This window comes from Zygotorulaspora mrakii, chromosome 1, assembly GCF_013402915.1.
Source record: "Zygotorulaspora mrakii chromosome 1, complete sequence".
NCBI lineage: Eukaryota > Fungi > Ascomycota > Saccharomycetes > Saccharomycetales > Saccharomycetaceae > Zygotorulaspora > Zygotorulaspora mrakii.
The window spans coordinates 1,055,831-1,070,818 of record NC_050719.1 but is presented as its reverse complement, the minus strand read 5'-3'; the positions used below and the strand labels follow the sequence as shown (position 1 = coordinate 1,070,818).

Below are 14,988 nucleotides of genomic sequence, written 5' to 3'. Positions count from 1 at the left end.
AAACTGTTCACGTTTTGGCGGAACTATGAAGATAAAGACGATAAATAGAAGTGCTGACGATTACGTTCCAGTGAAAAATTCTCAAGAATCCCAACTACCTCGTAATCTTAACCCTGAGCTTCATCCTTTTGAAAGGGCTCGTGAATATACTAAAGCTCTGAATGCAACGAAATTAGAAAGGCTGTTTGCCAAACCGTTCGTTGGCCAGATGGGCAATGGTCATCGTGATGGTGTATATACCATTGCTAAAGACTATTACGATTTAAACAAGATTGCAAGTGGCTCAGGTGATGGTGTTATCAAATACTGGAATATGTCAAAGAGAGAGGAGCTTTGTTCATTTAAAGCTCACTATGGTATGATCTCTGGTCTCTGCGTCAGTCCTCAAAAGTTAGCTTCTAATAAAAATCAGCATTATATGCTATCGTGTGGTGATGATAAAACTGTCAAGCTTTGGTCTGTTAACAGCGAAGATTTCGCTAACATAAAAGATGACGAATCTCTGAACACGGCAGATGGGCTTTTGAAAACGTTTTATGGTGAGCACGCTTTTCAGGGTCTTGACCATCATAGATCAAACTCTAATTTCGTGACAGGTGGTGCTGAAATTCAACTTTGGGACTCAACCAGATCAAAGCCGCTGTCAAATCTGTCATGGGGGGCCGACAACGTTACTAGCGTCAAATTTAATCAGAATGAAACAGATATACTGGCAAGTACAGGTAGTGATAACTCGATTGTTCTATATGATTTGAGAATAAACTCACCCACCCAAAAGATTGTGCAAAGATTAAGAACTAATGCGATATGTTGGAATCCAATGGAAGCATTTAACTTTGTAATAGCAAATGAAGATCATAACGCATATTACTACGATATGAGGAACATGTCGAGAGCACTAAACGTCTTCAAAGATCATGTCAGTGCTGTGATGGATGTAGATTTCTCTCCAACAGGTGATGAGATTGTCACCGGTTCATATGACAAAACAATAAGAATATTCAAAACAGACCAAGGTCACTCTCGTGAAATCTACCACACCAAAAGGATGCAACATGTGTTCCAAGTCAAGTATACTATGGACAGTAAATATATTGTAAGTGGTTCGGACGATTCAAATGTAAGAGTATGGAGAAGTAAGGCATGGGAGAGATCTAATGTCAAGACAACGAAAGAGAAAAACAAATTAGAATATGACGATAAATTGAAAGAAAGATTTAAGTATATGCCCGAAATCAGAAGAATCGCGAGACACAGGCATGTTCCAAAGGTTATTAAAAAAGCTCAAGAAATCAAGGGTACAGAACTGGCATCTATAAAGAGAAGAGAGGACAACGAGAGGAGGACAAAGAAAGATGCACAATTTGTGTCTGAAAGAAAGAAACAAATTGTTGGAGAAGTATTCAAATATGAAGGCAAACCAGAAAACGATCAAAAGGACACTGAATAAAAATCAAAGGATTTTAAAGAATCATTAAATGATGAAATAGAAAAAATCGCATAGTTGTATTTCTTATCTAAATTTATAATACGTTTAAGTATAGTACTTTTTCTGTGAGCTGCAATATTGAAAGGCAGTAAAAAATACTGTTTGATTAGAATACGTGAGGAAAAGGAGATCCAGCTTCCTTAATTCCAAAAAAGTATACATATCGAAAAGATCATAAAGTATTCCATTGTCCCATTGCATAGTGTAAACATGATCCTATGGATGTTTCCCTTTATTTTTTTCTTATTCTTTTCTTCGTCTTTAAATGTATGCTCATTTTTCCCACGTAAAAAGTGGCTTATGTCTATATTGCCGCGTCTAGATTGTTACATCTAACACCTTACCGACGTCTGGTACTGATCTTTCCGAAAGGTCCTCTAAAAGAGGGATAATATCGAGTAATTCATTATCATGTGTATCGGAAAACCAGGAGGATATAGGGATTGCATGTTGAGGATGGAAAATATAAGAAGCAGGTGAATTATCGAGAATTATTATTTCGGAAAGAGGTCTTCCAATTTGTGATAGGTTCTTAATATAGTTACCTTCATAATTATAACAGGATTCTCTGAATAGTCGGTGATGAATCATTTTATGCTTGTCTAATATATCTAATAAAGGGTCACCATATCTTGAAACACTTGCGGTAAAGACGACTACCTCATAAAGAGCACCAACCCTTTTTAAAAATTCATCGACTCCAGGTCTTTTTATGACATAAACATTATGAATTTGATCATCAATATCGACCGGTAAAACAAAATCTGCGGTTCTTATATACTTAAAAGATGAATGAACCAAAGTTTCGTCTAAGTCCAATACTAAGCATTTTTTACCAGAAAATTTTGGATCCTGAGGGGCAAGTAAGGTGTTGAAGCCCATAGCATGTGTTTGTCCAGGTTGTAGTTCCGTCAGATCAAAATATTCCTCGTCCTCTTCATAGGGCGGTGCCATGTCATAGTCGCCCTCTTCATCATTATTGCTCGATCTCTTTTGCAAACCAGTATCCGTGTCATCAGCACTGCTGTAATTTTCACCTTCGTGAACTGTTGTAATTAGCTCCTGTTCGTTTAGAGATCTAGGCTGGTTAGGGGAAGTTGTTTCAGTTTGAATAGACGGTTGTACTGTTCCTACTGCGTGTGGCTGAAATGGTTCTTGATTTGCCTTTTGCTGTGGGTGATCATAGCTAGAGCCACCAGTACTAGTGTCGGTTTCACCATTGTAAACATAAACTGCTTGAGTTTCCTTCTCGTTAGAAGCATCGACGTCAAGCTTTTCCTTATCTTTGTTAGGCGTATCTACAGTCTCCTTGCCCTCATTATCATCATCATTCACTTCCTCCACTTCTCCATTTTCAGAATCCTTCTTCTCATTATCTGAATCCTTTTCCATCTCAGCCAAGCCATGAATAGGCGGGGCCCTCATGGCTTGCCCTCTTTTCTTTGTCAAATTGGTATTCGTGCTGTTATAACGTTTCTTCGTCGGCGCTCTGCCCTTGTCAGTTACATTATCATTACTCTTGGAATAGATTCTGTCATTTTCTAGCTCCTTTTCCTTTGACCGGCTCTTTTTGTCAATGTTTTTGGAGTTTACTGGCCTTGTTCCATGAATCATCTTTTGAGATGAATTCGAAAGGGACGAGTGAATAGCAGATTTTTTGCTGCTTGAATTGATAGGGGTGATTTGTGAAACTTTCTTGCCTGAGTTAACCTGGCTTTGTGTTTTTGACTTTGGAGAATCCGTTAAACAACACAAGATCGAAGATATAAATCCCATCGGAATATCTTGTTCGATAAGTGGAGCTTTTCTATGGTCCCAAAAACCCTCTTCTCCGTAAAAAGACTATGAGGGGGGTAAACTAAAAGAAAGGTGGGAACTTCGAAAACAGTAAAGTCAACCCTCCTTCCTTTGACTTAAAAGATGACAATCCAAAGTCTTCTATCAGATACACCTAGGGTTCCCCACGGCGTTAGTGATCAAGCTATGTCAGAGAGATATTAACAATACCAAATAGACAGACCTAGTCCTGGAAAGGTAACTGCTTATCACTCAAAAATGTCTTGCCTCCTTTGTTTATGATAGAGTCAAAAGCCCTGTTTTCGGAATTGTATACTTTTGCCACTTTTTATTCTAACCTAAAAATTTTTTCTGAAAAGGGCTGGCCTTTAGGGCACATGCGATGAAGCGAGCTTTCGGAAGAGTCGTTTAAGCCAGAGAGACAGACTGCAAGAGAATATGAGAAATGAAGAGATTCTTATTTACCCTCAGGTTCAGTAATGGCTTTATAAGTTGATAGCTGTTGTTCGTACTTTAAGGTCCAGAGAGGTAGCCATGGAATCGATAAGTACACCCTCCCGTCCTATATCGAGCGAGCAATTTCAGTCGTTGAGGCAGCGAATGGTGAAGGAATCGCCTTATCTGTATAGGAATAAGGTACTTTCTGATCCTGGCAAAAAATTTAACTCTTTATTGAAAGATGACTCAGCTTACGAAAGAGAGTGTGTTCCGCTGGAGGACGAACGTTTGAATACGAAACTTTCTCCTAATGAGATTGCTCTGAAAAAGAATGAAGAGATGACTGAAGATCTAGGGAACTTCGAAAATCCAGTACTGGGGAAGCTTGCCGAGAGAACTGTTAACAAAGAGTATGAGACGCATACGATAGTAGTGAATCTAGTGGCGTTGGCCATTTGGGATTTGTTAATAAAGTTCTATAAGCTGTTCATCGATTATACTAGATATGGCGAACGTTTGGTGTGCTATTTGCAAGATGAGCTAATCAGAAATCATTTAATGGGCTGGAGACGATATCTACAAATGAACTTCCCGTTTCTTTTGAAGTGGATCAACTGGTCGAACGTTGATACTATCTTTCATCTAATTGTGGTGTATAATGTTATCCTTTCTTTGTGGAGACTGTTTTCCAAAGTTCGTGTCGATGATTTGAATCTAACAGAAGCACAAAAAGAGCTACTGGGACTTGATACACTTGTAAACCCCGAAATATCAAGGAGAGACTTCATTATCCAACGACCTTCAACAGTAACAAAACCTCATGTTATACTAGATTCTAGGGCAAATGAGAAAAACGGTGGGCCGGCAGAGGCTGTTTCATCATCAAATGGGAGTACAATTGCAAACACGCCATATCTTTTCAAATCTTTAGAGACACCACTGAAGAAAAAACAAAAGGAACAGCAACAGGCGCAGCTACAGGCCCAAAAAAATCAGCAACACCAGCAACTAAATCTACACAGACATGCTCAAAGTGCTTTTGTAAGTAAGGTAAATGCATTTGGTAGTTTGAGAAATAATATTGTGGGCCCGAATAATTTTGGCGGTGTTCAAACCCCAGAAGGACGTACTGGCTACATTCCCAGTAATAAATATGCATACATGGTTAATTCACCATGCCCTAGGAGAAAAATGTAAGAATTATCATATTTCTGTGATTAGAAATACATAAAGATAACAGTATATACATATATGTATATCCGCGGTGGTTGAGGATCACGTTAAAAATCAGGAAATAAGAAATTTAATTTTGCTAAAGTTTCCTTCGACATTGCGTGTGGCTTTGTAGAAATTGACATTTTTATTGAGCCTCTTAAACCGTCACCAGTTTTCATGAATTCAGGCAATTCGTTTGCCATTTCTTCGATAACTTTGGACGCTAGTAAATTTGCGTTATGACCGTTGTTACTCAAATTTCCAATGACGGTTTCGACGGTAACGGGTTCCTCTTCATCTCTCCAAGCATCATAATCTGTTGACATACAGATCATTTGATATGGTAGTTCACATTCACGAGCCAGTTTAGCTTCAGGAATGACACTCATATTGATGACATCACCACCAAACATTCTGTACATTTTGGATTCTGCACGAGTAGAGAACTGCGGACCTTCCATGCAAACCACTGTGGTCTCCTTGTCGAAATGCAAATTGCATGGCTCATCCGGCGCATCATTGTTTGCCAACAGATGTTTAAATTGATATATATATTGCGCAAAAGAATATGAAAATGGGTCACCAAATCCAACATGACCGACTAGGCCCTCATCGTTCAAAAAGGAAGAGTTTCTGATACCTTTAGTTCTATCGATAATTTGTTGAGGCAATACAAAATCTCTTGGTTTGATTTTTTCTTGCAACGAACCAACAGCGCTAAACGACAGTACTGCTTTGCACTTCAAGTGTTTCAATGATGCCATATTAGCCCTGAAAGGAACTTTTGAAGGAGGATATTGATGATGTCTACCATGTCTTGCAATGAATGCCACATGGAAATGACCACTATCACCTGCAACTTTAGAAATAACTATTGGTGAAGATGTAGTACCCCATGGTGTCTCCATTGGTGGTAATTCTGCAAGTTTCTCCAAGCATTCAAGATGGTACAGACCTGTACCACCAATAATACCAAGATCGATTTCACCGTCAAACGTGTTTGGTACTGCCATCCCGTATGGAAGTTTAAATCCCTAATTCAGACTTTACGTCCTCTAAAAATTTGTGATACTACACTAATATACTTTAGTCAATGCTTACATGTTCGATGATTTCAAAACGAGCGTAGAATAAGAAAAAATCAAATTTTGATTTTTCATTTTATTATATACAGGAGGCTAATGAAAGAAAATAAATAAATAGATAAACGTAGCAGCGTTAAATAGCTATAGCAGCGTTGAAGAAACCATGTACTAGATGTCAAATCCATAAGTCTTCATGCACGTTTTGTATTTTTGAATGACGTCTTCGCATTTATCCGAGTCTTGCCCATTGAAAAGGATACATTGATCTCTTTCGTCCTTTTCTGGGAGACACACACAGCAAGGCTTAGGCTTGGTCTCGCCATCTTCCTTGTTATTTTTTGTTTCAGCTCCTTTTCCAGGCATTTTCGATTATATTGAACACCCTCACGTTAGTGGTACAGGCTCTGTGATTGTGCCAACATTACGCTTCTTGTCAGATTATCGTTCTTAAATAGACCAAATTACTAAAGCTCGGCGCGATGACAGCGCGCTACCCGGATAAAAAGAATTGGATTATAAACCCGTCTCTATTCTTGTTGACATGTTTTGATCTATTTGGCGAGATTTTTGTCTGTGCCCAGCCCTCCAAGGAATCCGATCTCCAGCTTCCGGACACTATGTAGTAACACTGTGCAATTTGCAGGTGCAGACATAAAGGATTAGCATGAAATTGTGGAACAGTGGGTTACATCTACGATTGTAAACAATCAGTTTTGCATCTTTCGATCTACAAGATACATCGAGTGTAGCGGTATGTTGTTTTCTCCTTCCAACAAGCTCAGTGGGCCCTAGATAACCACATCCTTGAGCACTTCACAAACAGTGCATCAAGGACGTAAAGTCAGGAAAGTCATTTGCATATTATCTCGTTGTCCCTAAGAGAATTCATTTTGGTTATGGAGTGTCTTGTTTCCTAGAGAGTCGATACATTCGTGTCATGATCATGATCCTGAATAAGTGACTACGTGAACAAACAAGAAGTATAAATGTTATTAAAACGCCAATTACAATCAAGGATTCTACCATGATCAGGACTTGTTGCAGTTGCGAAAAAGTTGCGAAGAGTGCTAAAATTCTCACTTCTGGTTCTTTGATCAGTGACTCTAGTCTCTAGCAGCTGGTCAGATACATCTGTATACGTTTATCTGATGTTTCCAATGTATTTAGCCGCCGAGGCAGCCATTGGCGTTTTTTCGCCCCGTCGTCCGTTGTGCTTTCGTAAAACGTGTTTTATTGGTGGCAGAAAGAAGCACAAATGAAATCAGGGTTACGTTCTTTTTTTCATATTATTCCTGTGAATAGAAATGGGATTTTCAGATGTTATTCACCTGCATCTGGAGTATTTGAGTCAAATTTACAAGGGGGGGACAAAAGAGTCCGCTGAGTTTGGGTCAGGAATTCAGGAGAGATTTGTTGCAAGCGTGGTACAGGAATACGGCAAGAGTAGTACACGAGTCATACAATAAGTGTAGCGCAAGAAAGGGCTTCTTCGTCCAATTTTGTATATCGATTACTTAGGTAATCATAACTTGGAAATTTTGCAAGCTTGAGGAAGACTTGTTGAAAGCTCTATCACCAATATTGAAGATTAGTCTTTACGCTGCTTTGGTGTACCTTTATTGTACTTTGTTTTATTGACTGACGAAGATGCAAAAGGATGCAGATACGTATGACGAACAGGTTCATGATGAATCGCCAATGTTTAAAAGACATTATGAGCTGCGGTCAAGGAACAGAAGTAGTAGTAACGTGAGTCAACGATCCAAGGACCACGTGAGCGGTAAGAATGAAACGGTAGCTGGTAGCATGAGCGATACGCATAACGAGACGAACCAGCTCCCAAAGCTATCAAAATCCTCTTCCAATACAACCAAAGGTACTGAGCCACAGATACGAAGAGGACCTGTGATACTGAGAAGAACTCTGAGCTCCCTTTCGATAGGTAGTAGTAGTAAACCTGGGAATGTGGACAATCGCAGTTATCAGGACAATATTGATGAGGATCCAAATGACGAATTGCCAGGTTTGAAGCACACGTCCAGTTATCACTCATTCACCAGCAAGCATAGACATCATAAACAATTGAAACAAATGAGGGATACAAGTGACAGTCAAAATCATAATCCCAGTCATCCTCCTAGTCATACTCAAAATCATAGTCATAATCACAAGCACAATCACAATTACAATCACAATCACAATCACAATCACAATCACAATCAGAACTACAGTCACAGTCGCGATCATGAATATAATAGTAGTAGTCCGGTCAGTAGTAGTTCTCAGGTAAATGATTATGTGCAATCAGAAAAGAATTCAAAAGGTGCGGCGGCTCCGTCAAGGAAACAATCCTTTGCTGAAGCCCTTTTGAAAAAATTTGGTGGTCCGGGTTCTCATTCTAATTCTACAGCTAGCAGCTCTCACATTAACCGTAAAAAGAGCGTCAACACTTCCAATAGCAATAACAGCAGCAGCAACAATGGTGATAATAACAACAAGGCTACCAGTAATAATGATGATAATAATGCAACTGATAACAACTATGGTAGTACTAATAATAGCAATAAATATAGCCACAGCACTCAAACTAGCGAGAATGATCATGGTTACTCAAGTGTCAATGACGGTAATGGCAGCAATACGAGCAGAAGCAATGATCGGCTCAAGGGGTCCATTTCTGGTGACAAGACTCCTAATGAAACTAGCGACATACAAAATCATCATCATCCTAACTATGACAGAAACCATTTAATACCTCCAAGTCTAAGTTCGAGAAGGTCGTCAAAGGACTCGATATCTGCGCAACATATTATTGAAAGTGTCCCTCATAGTTTACGTCGGAAGGTGAGCACATTGGTACATGGGTTTGGTCATGACTTGGATAATAATCATCTGGACAATCATTATCCCATAAGGAAGATAGGTACTTTCCCCGATGGATCAGATAAAGGAAAACATTCAGATAATTCAGACAGGTCAGACAGGTTAGATATGCGACCAGATGTAGTTCGTCATCATACAAGTCATTTTGTTACATCTTCAAATTCAACTTTGAATAGTCCGAAAAAAGATGCAAATACGCCTGGCAGCAAATTAAATACTAATGCTAGTCATGGTCAGTTGTCATCTAGTGACTCTGAATTTAATCCAGTAAACGATTCCAGTAATATAAGCACCTTCCAGTTAGATACGAACTTGGAAAACTTGTCAGATATTACAAAACTTTCCAATAATTCGCGCAGGGGTTCCTTGACGGGTACGAGAATGAAGTTTTCTCCTGATATCAACGAAAATGAATCAAATATCAAAACAGGAGACCAGTTTGAAGCACAGAATCTCTCATCGTCGAACGTTTCAGATTCAGATCTTGATTTGAAAGGTAAGAAGAAATATTACAGTAATAAAAGTGGAACGAGCAAAAATTCATCATACACTAAAGGATCACAGCAATGGGTTGCCCCTGAAAGTTGGGACGTTGAATCTGATGTAGAGAAGCCAAGAGTCAAAAGAAATATACATGGTGAATTAATGACGGGACGTTCTCGTCGGCAAGTGCATCAAATGAAAAGAGGTAGAACTCCTCAAGGAGAAATGAGTGCTTTGAGTAATGATTCACAAATAGAACCACCTTCTCAGATTTCTAGATCTTTAAATGATAGTGATGGATTTAAGGCTTTGATGGATTCTGAATCCCAGGACACCGATAGATTTTCTTCTGGTACTGCCACTTCTTCCGATACAGAGAGTATGGAATCGGATTCAAGAACTTCAGCAACATCGCCAAAACCCTCACATACAGTGAGTTCTTTGAACAAAATAATTGGTAATTCCACAGAATGTCAGAACCAATCCAGCCAAAATAAGGTTAATGATCAAAATGATAATAATATTAGCTTAGATTCTGAGGGTCATGTATTAAGCAAAGAGATTTCAGCAGATGATGAGAAACACGATCGAGTCGAATACGAGTTAGAAAGGTATTACAAGGATTTTAGTGATTTAGATCCCAAAAGACACTATGCAATTCGTATTTTCAATACCGACGACACTTTCACCACACTATCATGTACGCCAACTACAACGGTCCGGGATATCATACCTGCTTTAAAAAGAAAATTCAATATAACATCTCAAGGTAGCTATCAACTATCTCTCAAGGTAGGTAAATTATCCAAAATTTTGAGACCACTGGCAAAGCCGATCATAATCGAAAGAAAACTGTTACTGTTAAATGGTTACAAAAAGAGTGATCCTCTACATATAATGGGCATTGAGGATTTGAGTTTTGTTTTTAAATTTCTCTTTCATCCAGTGGCCCCATCCCATTTAACGGCAGAGCAAGAACAACGATTGATGAGGAGTGATTTTATACATGTTGATTTAAGAGCAATGGATTTAACGACCCCACCAATCATTTTTTATCAGCATACATCGGAGATTGAAAGTTTAGATGTATCCAATAATGCGGATATATTCTTACCTTTAGAATTTATTGAATCAGCCATCAAATTGTCAAGTTTAAGAATGGTCAATATAAGAGCTTCAAGGTTTCCTTCAAACGTAACCGAAGTCTATAAACTAGTTTCCTTGGAACTTCAGAGAAATTTTATTAGGAAGGTACCGAGTTCTATCTCTAACCTGAAGAACTTAACAATTTTAAACCTTCAGTGTAACGAACTGGATAAATTACCGAAAGGGTTTGGTCAATTAGGAAGCTTGCAACTTTTGGATCTCTCTTCAAATCGATTTGTTCATTATCCAGAAGTCATCAATTCGTGTACTAATTTGTTGCAAGTGAACCTCTCTAATAATAAGATATACACATTACCAGCAAGTGTGAACAAATTGAAAAAGTTGGCTAAAATGAATTTATCTCATAACAAATTGACCTCAATTGCTGATTTATCGGATATGAAGAATTTGAGAACTTTGAATTTGAAGCATAATAGGATAACAACTATCAAAACTAGTGCTACGAACCTACAAAATTTATTTTTGACGGATAATAGAATATCGGATTTCGATGACAATTTACCAAAATTAAGAACCCTTGAGATACAAGAAAATCCTATGACTTCAATTTCTTACAAAGAATTTTATCCGATGAGCATGACCAGTTTGTCTTTGAGTAAAGCAAAACTATCGAGCGTTCCTCGAGAACTTTTTGTTAAATTATCATGCTTGGAAAAGTTAGATCTAAGTGAGAATAATTTAACCCAAATGCCGGATGAAATATCGTTGTTGAGCAAGTTGGTGTATCTTTCCGTGGCGCGAAATAAATTGGAAAGCTTACCAGCAGAATTTCCACACTTAAAAAGTTTGAAATCCCTTGATTTACATTCCAATAACATCAGAGATTTTATGGGTGGAATGGAAGATATAGAGTTGACATACTTAAACATTTCATCAAATATGTTTGGAAACTCCATCTTGTCAGCACCATTTTCGCAAAATATATCTTCGACATCAAAATTAGCCAAGACCCTTTTGTTTTTTTTGGCTGCAGATAACCAGTTTGACGATCAAATGTGGCCTTTATTCAACTGTTTCACAAACCTCAAGATATTGAATTTGTCATACAACAATTTCCAAGATATTTCCAATTTGAAATTAGATAATTTGACCGAACTATTTTTCTCAGGAAATAATTTATCCACATTGTCTGGCGATATTGTATTAAAGTGGAAGTATTTGAAGACATTAATGTTAAACGGTAATAACTTACTCTCTTTACCTGCGGAGTTATCTCAATTAAAACATCTAACCGTATTCGATGTAGGTTCCAATAACTTGAAATATAATATTTCTAATTATCATTATGATTGGAATTGGAGAGATAACAAAGATTTGAAATATCTGAATTTATCTGGTAACCGGAGATTTGACATCAAATCTTCAATAAATCACGAGATAGATGCCGATCTTTCGGATCTTACTGTTCTTCATAATCTGAAAATTCTTGGATTGATGGATGTTACGCTGAATGCTGCCAAGGTTCCTGATGAAAATATTAATTTTCGGATGAGAACTACAGGTTCTATGATCAACGGCATGAGATATGGTGTGGCAGATACTTTAGGTAAACGGGATTTTGTATCATCTAGAGATGTAACGTTTGAAAGATTTAGAGGTAAAGACGACGAATGTCTCATCTGCTTACACGATGGTAAGAATCAAAACGCATCTTATGGGCATAATATTTCTCGGTTGGTAAGAGACATCTACGACAAAATTTTGATCAGGCAGCTGGAAAAGTATGAAGATACTGACGATGGCGTGAAAAAAGCCTTGCGCTTTAGTTTCCTGCAGTTGAACAAGGAAGTTAACAGCATGTTGAGCTCTGTCGATAACGGTAACGATGTGGCTAATTTGACCTCAGCCGACCTCCTAAGTGGTTCCTGTTCTACAGCAGTCTACATTAAGGGTAATAAGATGTTCACCGCCAATATTGGTGATTGTATGGCAATTTTATCTAAAAACAATGGTGATTTCCAGAAGCTGACGAAATTGCATGCTCCATATAAAAGAGTAGAATACGAAAGAATCAGGATTTCTGGTGGTTGCGTCAACGACGATAAACTTGATGGTGTCGTTGACGTTTCAAGAGCTGTCGGCTTTTATGATCTACTTCCACACATTCATGCTTCCCCAGATATTTCCCTCGTCTCTTTGACAAAGGCAGATGAAATGCTGATTGTTGCTACTCATATGCTATGGAAGTATATGGATTATGAGACTGCATGCGATATTGCTCGAGAACACAATTCTGAACCCATGCTTGCAGCTGAGGCAATGAAGGACCATGCAATCGCCTATGGGTGCTCTGAAAATTTGACTATTTTATGTTTATCACTGTTCAAAAACGCTGATCAGCAGAACAGATTCAATTTGAACAAAAATGCATTAATGACACGAAGAAGCACTTTCGAAGATGCTACTTTGAGAAGACTGCAGCCTGAAATTCTCCCTCCTACAGGCAATTTAGCTATAGTTTTCACTGACATCAAAAACTCCACCTTTTTATGGGAACTTTTTCCGAATGCTATGCGAACAGCTATCAAAACACATAATGATGTTATGCGTCGTCTATTAAGAATTTATGGGGGTTATGAAGTCAAAACAGAGGGCGATGCTTTCATGGTTGCCTTCCCTACACCAATCAGTAGTTTAGTTTGGTGTATGAGCGTACAATTAAAATTGCTTTCTGCGCAGTGGCCGGAAGAAATTACCTCTATTCAAGACGGTTGCGTTATCCTTGATAAAAATGGAAATAAGATATATCAAGGGTTATCAGTTCGTATGGGAATTCATTGGGGCTGTCCAGTACCTGAGCTTGATTTGGTTACGCAAAGGATGGATTACCTAGGGCCCATGGTTAATAAAGCAGCCAGGGTAGAAGGAGTAGCAGATGGTGGTCAAATAACTCTCAGTAGCGATTTCTGCTCGGAATTCAATAAAATTATGAAACTGCATGAAAGGGTTGTAAAGGACAAAGAGTCGTTGAAAGACGTTTATGGTGAAGAATTTGTCGGTGAGCTTATTGAAAAAGAGATCGCTATGCTCGAAAGTATTGGATGGGTTTTCTTCAACCACGGTGAACAAAAACTAAAGGGATTGGAAACTAAGGAGCTGCTGACAATTGCATATCCAAAAAGTTTAGCATCAAGACATCATTTTGTGACAGAAGACGAACAGACCAGATTGCTGAATGAGGATTGTTTGGTTCGTCTGCGGAGTAGTGCAAGAAAATTGGAATCGATAGTTTCTGCTGTTAGCGGTGGCTATATTGATGTTGAAGATCGTGTCAAAGGCAATAAAAGCTATAGTGTCGACGATGTTGTTAAAAATAATATAGGTCTTGTCACTTCAGAAAAGGAATTATACGCATTTTTTGACCATCTAGTAACGAGAGTTGAGGCATATGCGGCCTTAATAAAACTGCGACAAGTAGTGGGTGGTGGTCTCGACTGCTATAGAGTTTCTGATAGCGGCCCGGCACAAAAAAGTATAGCGGAATTGCTAGAGGACGTCTTAGCAAGAATGGAGAAGTGAACAGGCTGAGCTGTTATTCTTACCTGTTTTCATGCTCTAGATTTTGTTTTTTTTGTGATATAATACTACATAGAGACATAATTGGTTCATAAGTTATTAAACTCCTCCCTATGTTTGTCTCATTTTTGAGCTTCAAGATCTCGCATCTCAAGCTGAGTACCATTTTGATCTCCATCTGTTCCTATATCCGCAGGTATAGAGTTTGATGTGCCCACATTAGAATCTACCAGGCCTTCAAAGAAAGTGTCTCGCAGTTCCCTCCACCTCGTTGTCCAAGTACCCAAGAATATTAAAATTAACGAAGACATGATCTGCAAAAGAATCCACGATAGAGATGGAAAGCGGTGTGTGAAGAGCACAACAACAATAAAATTAATGGCATGTATAGTAATAGCGAAATCCCATGCTAATTTACTACGGCCGACTATCACAGTAAGGAACAGGACACACAACAGCGAATCAAACAACCATAAAAGAGAGATTGATATACCCAGTGTTGTCGCATAGGATATGTATTCCCATGAAAACAACCAATTGAGAATTTGAAGCTCATATCCGACTAATTTGGCCCAGCAATAGAAAAGCACTGAGGCAGTGATATAATAGAAAATTTGTAAAAGCACTATCTGAAGAGCAATCTTACTCGGTGACAGGAAGTCTTGCTTGAAAATTTCCGAAGGCTTAAGCTCCCTCGGGATTCTCATGTACCGTCTTGCTGACCACATTGGGACGACGTACTCTATTATTAGGCGAGCATCTCGAATTGGCGTCGCACCTTGTCGATCCTTTAAGTTTCAAGATGTTCGCTCGCATAGGCTCATTAGCGACGATACTCTGAAAAAATTTTGTTAGTCAAGAAAAAAATTCATGCGATGAGATGTAAATGACATGAGATGAGATGACATGAGAAAG

At 38.5% G+C, this 14,988-nt stretch overlaps 7 protein-coding genes across 7 annotated transcripts; 3 read left to right on the top strand and 4 right to left on the bottom strand.

Annotated features, from left to right (window-relative positions):
• Positions 1–25: 25 nt before the first annotated feature.
• Positions 26–1,450, top strand: SOF1 (rRNA-processing protein SOF1; the record flags this gene model as incomplete). Its single annotated transcript, XM_037286434.1, has 1 exon — positions 26–1,450. One exon carries the CDS (start codon positions 26–28, stop codon positions 1,448–1,450), a length of 1,425 nt encoding a protein of 474 aa, XP_037142329.1.
• Positions 1,451–1,807: 357 nt separating this feature from the next.
• Positions 1,808–3,265, bottom strand: PSR1 (phosphatase; the record flags this gene model as incomplete). Its single annotated transcript, XM_037286433.1, has 1 exon — positions 1,808–3,265. One exon carries the CDS (start codon positions 3,263–3,265, stop codon positions 1,808–1,810), a length of 1,458 nt encoding a protein of 485 aa, XP_037142328.1.
• A 555-nt stretch (positions 3,266–3,820) lies between these two features.
• Positions 3,821–4,921, top strand: POM34 (Pom34p; the record flags this gene model as incomplete). The annotated part of the gene is made up of 1 exon (XM_037286432.1): positions 3,821–4,921. The coding sequence occupies one exon, from the start codon at positions 3,821–3,823 to the stop codon at positions 4,919–4,921; it is 1,101 nt and encodes a 366-aa protein (XP_037142327.1).
• Positions 4,922–5,004: 83 nt separating this feature from the next.
• On the bottom strand, positions 5,005–5,952 carry MEU1 (S-methyl-5-thioadenosine phosphorylase; the record flags this gene model as incomplete). Its single annotated transcript, XM_037286431.1, has 1 exon — positions 5,005–5,952. One exon carries the CDS (start codon positions 5,950–5,952, stop codon positions 5,005–5,007), a length of 948 nt encoding a protein of 315 aa, XP_037142326.1.
• Positions 5,953–6,192: 240 nt separating this feature from the next.
• COX17 (copper metallochaperone COX17) lies at positions 6,193–6,387 on the bottom strand (the record flags this gene model as incomplete). The annotated part of the gene is made up of 1 exon (XM_037286430.1): positions 6,193–6,387. One exon carries the CDS (start codon positions 6,385–6,387, stop codon positions 6,193–6,195), a length of 195 nt encoding a protein of 64 aa, XP_037142325.1.
• Positions 6,388–7,671: 1,284 nt separating this feature from the next.
• On the top strand, positions 7,672–14,076 carry CYR1 (adenylate cyclase; the record flags this gene model as incomplete). Its single annotated transcript, XM_037286429.1, has 1 exon — positions 7,672–14,076. The coding sequence occupies one exon, from the start codon at positions 7,672–7,674 to the stop codon at positions 14,074–14,076; it is 6,405 nt and encodes a 2,134-aa protein (XP_037142324.1).
• Positions 14,077–14,195: 119 nt separating this feature from the next.
• On the bottom strand, positions 14,196–14,801 carry SYS1 (Sys1p; the record flags this gene model as incomplete). The annotated part of the gene is made up of 1 exon (XM_037286428.1): positions 14,196–14,801. The coding sequence occupies one exon, from the start codon at positions 14,799–14,801 to the stop codon at positions 14,196–14,198; it is 606 nt and encodes a 201-aa protein (XP_037142323.1).
• Between the last annotated feature and the right edge of the window lie 187 nt (positions 14,802–14,988).